This window comes from Cornus florida, unplaced genomic scaffold, assembly GCF_030987335.1.
Source record: "Cornus florida cultivar Cherokee Brave unplaced genomic scaffold, ASM3098733v1 CherokeeBrave_3.0.0_Hap2_Chr11, whole genome shotgun sequence".
Lineage (NCBI taxonomy): Eukaryota > Viridiplantae > Streptophyta > Magnoliopsida > Cornales > Cornaceae > Cornus > Cornus florida.
In genome coordinates, this window is record NW_026775581.1 from 71845508 (window position 1) to 71850225 (window position 4718).

The following is a 4718-nucleotide window of genomic DNA, read 5'->3' on the forward strand; positions in this document are numbered from 1 at the left end:
GCAAGCATGCCATGAAATTAAACAATTTTTCCCCCTCGGACATATCTTTGATATCCAACATCAAAGATGTGAACTCTTTCACATATTCATGCATTGTACCCGTATGCTTGAGTCTCCTCAACGACTCACGAGCCACCCAACCAGAATTTGCTGGAAGAAACTACTCCTTCAGTTCTTTCCTTAGCTCTGCAAATACAGTAATTTTTGGGCGTAACTCATCCTCCACCCCGAGTCTGCCACCACAATTTAGCATCACCAGATAAATATATACTGGTAATAGTTACCTTATCATTATCTGGAATGTCGGCTGCTCGAAAATATTGCTCCATATCCCACAAGAAATTCTCCAGATCTTTGGTACTCCTTTTGCCCCCGAATAACTTTGGTTCTGGAATTTTGATTTTGGCAGATGATGGCTTCTCTCCCACAACAGTCTGATTGTGCATGGCCCTCTTCAACAGAGCCACCTCGCCCTTCAAATCCTTCACATGATCTTTGAAGAGGTCTGTCATGGATATCACATCATCCGTCATAATCTGCATCTTTAAGTTTGTCTCCCCCACAAACTCTTCAAGTATTGATCGTATTGTCTACAACTCAATTGCAAATAATTCCATTTGCTCTGTCAAGGTAGCAGCACCGTCAGATTGTGGAGCACCCACCAAGGCTTCCAAACAAGTTACACAATCTCTGAGAGCTTCTGTAGCGTTACCACTGGCCATGATGAACCCAACTCTGGGCTCTGATACCAATTGTCACAGGTGTAAATTCTGAACATGAATCTAGTGCCCTGTAATGGCACTAAGCCAGAAATATGAACAACTTTTCTGAATTTCTAACTTAGCTCAGCCAACTCACACTTACTGCCTAGAACACACAGCAAGTAAAACACTCTCACACACAAGTATAGTTGCAAGAATGTAAAGACAATAACACTCACGATTTTACAGAAGCACAAGGCTTCCAACCTTTTACTATTATGCACAAAACAATACATGGAAAGGCCTCTTTTTGCTCTTATGGAGACTAGCTTGAACCCTTAGCCTTCTACTTTGGAAGGTGAGGAGATACCATTAGGCTACACAGTCCTTAGTATCTCTAATCTTCTTTTCAATCTTCATCCTGCCGCACCAAGATATCTTAAATCCAAAAGCTAGCCCAATAATAAATATATGAAAGACATCAGAACTGATTTAACCAACTCAGCCCTATCAGCTAATGAAAGACTAATACCATTCCAAGAGGTTAATCTAGCATCCACCTTATACATTAAAGGATTGAAGTCCGTTTGCTTTAAGGAAACATCTCACAGTGAAAAAGCACAGTGGGTGAGATATATTTACATTCTTTTGTGAGAGTGACAAACCGTGTATCACTATTGGTAAATAGTTTTCAATATTGATTTGATTCATCCAAGTGTATTTCTTCTCCTAGGATTCTGCTTTATGTAGTATCATGACTATTAATTTTAAACTGCAGCTTTACTGAGCAGAATCTTGACCTACTTGTACTACCTATCATGTTCCATTGAAGCAACAATGTATGTATGTATATGAAAATAATGAAAACACAAATGCAGAACAACATAATACTGAGATGTGGAAACTTATGATACATCCTCTGGAGAAGGGTGGCTTCACACCCCTCTCACTTATCCCGAATTCAGAGAATGTTCAACACGATCACTGGCCAACTGGATTCTCAGCTCATTCATTGACACGCACAATTAGCCACCTTTTACGAACAAACATGCGCATCTTCTTCCCCACCCACACCAAAATATTTATGGAGTGTATCAGTATGACAATCACGCACAACACCACCCACATGTAAATTGATGCAGTGTACATTTCTATGGTATCATCCCATGTACCGCTGGTTATCAAATATATTGATTGTATATATCTAAGTGCCATGAATGTCACTGTAATACTCATGGCAGCCATTAATAGCCACACCGAAAGTTTATTTGTGAGAGGAAATCCACTTGCCATTAGAAGAATGACGCTCAGAGAAGCAACTAAAGATCGACACCGTGTTATATTTTAGAAATTTTTTGAATTCTGCTGGTTGAGTGGTGTCCATGACAGCTAGACCAGGGTCAGTATCATTTCTGCTATTGTTATAGTCCTGCCAAACACTTCCTGGAGGATCGAGCCTGGCTTGGAAAGAAATGGTTCCTGTCACTGTCGCCACAACCATTAAATTACCACGCCCCACTTCCAACCAATTGCTGTCATTCTTAAGGTATTTCTTCCAAATTGCAGATACAAATCGCCATGTTTTGTTTGGACAACTTCCTCTGCTAGTACTATTACCTCCTGATATAAGGAGGTTTAGAGTTCCATCACCATTAATTGATCTCTGAACACCAGCTTCGAGAAGAAACTCTCTGATTTCCATGACTTTTACATCTCTAGGACAGTGATCTAAAACATCCAAAGCTGTAGAACCGTTCACATTCGTGGCATTTGCGTTTTCCTTCACTTTGTCTATAGATAACAAGTAGTCTATGGTCTGCACAAATTAAGCTTCACTAAAATTATGAGGTAACAAGGAAGCATAAAATAAAATAAAATACGCTGCATAAACAAAGTAAAAGCATGCAAGGTAAAAACGTACTAAACAAGGAAAGAGTTATTGTGGATATATAATTAGTCTTGGGCAAAGTTGTTGAATTGTGATCGGGAGATAATGGGTTTGAAATAGGAAAACAGCAGCTCGTTCCGCACATAGAGGTAAAATTACCTACATCTCATGATTCTCATCCTTCCCGGACCATGCAATGACACTATAAAAGCTGCTGCTGCTTCTTTCTTAATTTTATTTTTTTATTTTTTTATTTTATTTGCTTAACTGTACCAAGCCCCTACTTTTTAAAGGGAGGTTAGGAGTTCGAACCTTAGTGAAGTAGAGGCATGTGTGTGTGACCAACTAAAAAAAAAAAAAAAAAGTTGCATTGGCCTTGATCGGTAGAAGCAAAGACCCTGTGGCAATTGATACTGCACCCTTTCCAATCATGTTCGTGGATACATTGATTGTAATCACCATGAAGAAAAGGGCAGACCGACCTGAAGAAGTTCCCCTAGAAGAAGCAAACATAAGGACGAAACCAAAAAGCAGAACGAAACAATTATGGATTTGAAATTGGACAAGCAGGCATACTCAAAAGAAAGGTTAAAAACGCATACAAGGTAAAAATAATTATAATAATAATTCTTTTTTTAAAGCTTCACTGTTTTCCAATAAATTCAATATTTACCTCCATTTGTTTGAAGATTGCAGCTAGATGCAATAAGGTGTTGCCATAATTGTCTTTAGAGTCGACAAACTCTTTGTTCCTTATGACTTCCACCAAATATTTCAAAGCCTCCAAACGGTAGTACCTAATGCACAAGTGCAACACCGTCTCTCCTCAGCCTAGTCTCTCATAAGCCGACTCAGGTTGAGTCCGAGTCAACTCACCTATAACTCCAACTTGACCTTTCATCGCGGTCAAGTGGAGAGGAGTCCTCCCATCCTGATCACGAGCGTTGCAAACATCACTATTTATGTATAACAATTCACGTACTATCTCAACATGACCCTCAGCGGAAGCCAAGTGAAGAGGTGAGTGCCCATGTGAGTCTAATTCAGTAGCAAGTTTGGGCTTTCGTCTTAGAAGAGCTTGTGTGAGGCCTAAATGGCCACGCATGGCTGCTATATGCAATGGAGTTTCGTGGAAACAAGTGACTAAAGCTCTATCAAGAATGAGTTCATCTTCTTGCATCAATGTGTTTAATAAGGGTACACTCCCGCTCAGTGAAGCCTCATAGAGTCTTCTATCCATATTTTCTCTCTACCAGTAATTTCTAGGCTTACACACTCCTTCTTACTCGTAATATAACTATATAAAACAGCCTACTAGGCAACTACATATATATATGTGTGTGTGAGTGACTGGAAGTAAAGTGCAAGACTGTTCTTTACCTAGAAAAAGTGCAAGACAGCTCTTTACCCAGCAAGTCTGTAAATAAATAATAATAATAATAAAAATAAATAAAATAAAAAAAGGTCTTCTTATTGATTTTTCTTTTTTGGTTATTCTCCTCAGGAAGGAGTGTACAATTTAGACTGGTACACCATGAGCCAGATTAAAAACTTGAAAGGAAAGAAATATGGAATAATATTCATTTTCTCTGTATTAGTACACAATTCACAAGTTTACATGGATTCTCTTTATAGGAGAGAATACACACACATAACTAGCTGGACTAATTAATAATTTCCTAATTTACAACATTTAACCAATATTCTATTTATAGTAAATATCCTCCAAATATTATATTTACAGCTAATAATATTTGGTAGTATTACTACCGAATCTTTCCTTTTCAACACTCCCTCTTAAGCTGGTTTGAAGATATCCTCCATAACTAGTTTGCCAATTAGTCTGTCGAACTGTCTTGTAGGAAGTCCATTTGTAAGCATATCTGCAACTTGCTCAATAGTAGGAATGTACGGCATACAGATCAATCATTTTTCGAGCTTTTCCTTGATGAAGTGTCTGTCTACCTCCACGTGCTTTGTTCTGTCATGAAGCACTGGATTGTGAGCGATCGAAATAGCAGCTTTATTGTCACAGTACAATTTCATAAGCAATGAATTAGAGACCTTTAATTCATCTAATAGTCTCTTAATCCATAACACCTCACAAATTCCATGAGCAACTTATCTAA

At 38.4% G+C, this 4718-nt stretch overlaps 1 protein-coding gene across 1 annotated transcript; it reads right to left on the reverse strand.

The window, feature by feature from the left end:
• Positions 1-590: 590 nt before the first annotated feature.
• On the reverse strand, positions 591-3829 carry LOC132281277 (ankyrin repeat-containing protein At5g02620-like). Its single transcript, XM_059782993.1, has 4 exons — positions 3466-3829; positions 3072-3085; positions 1992-2517; positions 591-742 (listed from the first exon to the last, which is right to left on the reverse strand). Exons 1-4 carry the CDS (start codon positions 3827-3829, stop codon positions 591-593), a joined length of 1056 nt encoding a protein of 351 aa, XP_059638976.1.
• Between the last annotated feature and the right edge of the window lie 889 nt (positions 3830-4718).

Excerpts from the sequence above, each read along its gene's own strand:
- LOC132281277 (XM_059782993.1), bottom strand. The coding sequence starts at position 3,829 with ATGGATAGAAGACTCTATGAGGCTTCACTGAGCGGGAGTGTACCCTTA. Across the intron at positions 743-1,991 it reads TGAGCGTCATTCTTCTAATG|AGCCCAGAGTTGGGTTCATC; the intron begins GCAAGTGGATTT and ends AATTGGTATCAG.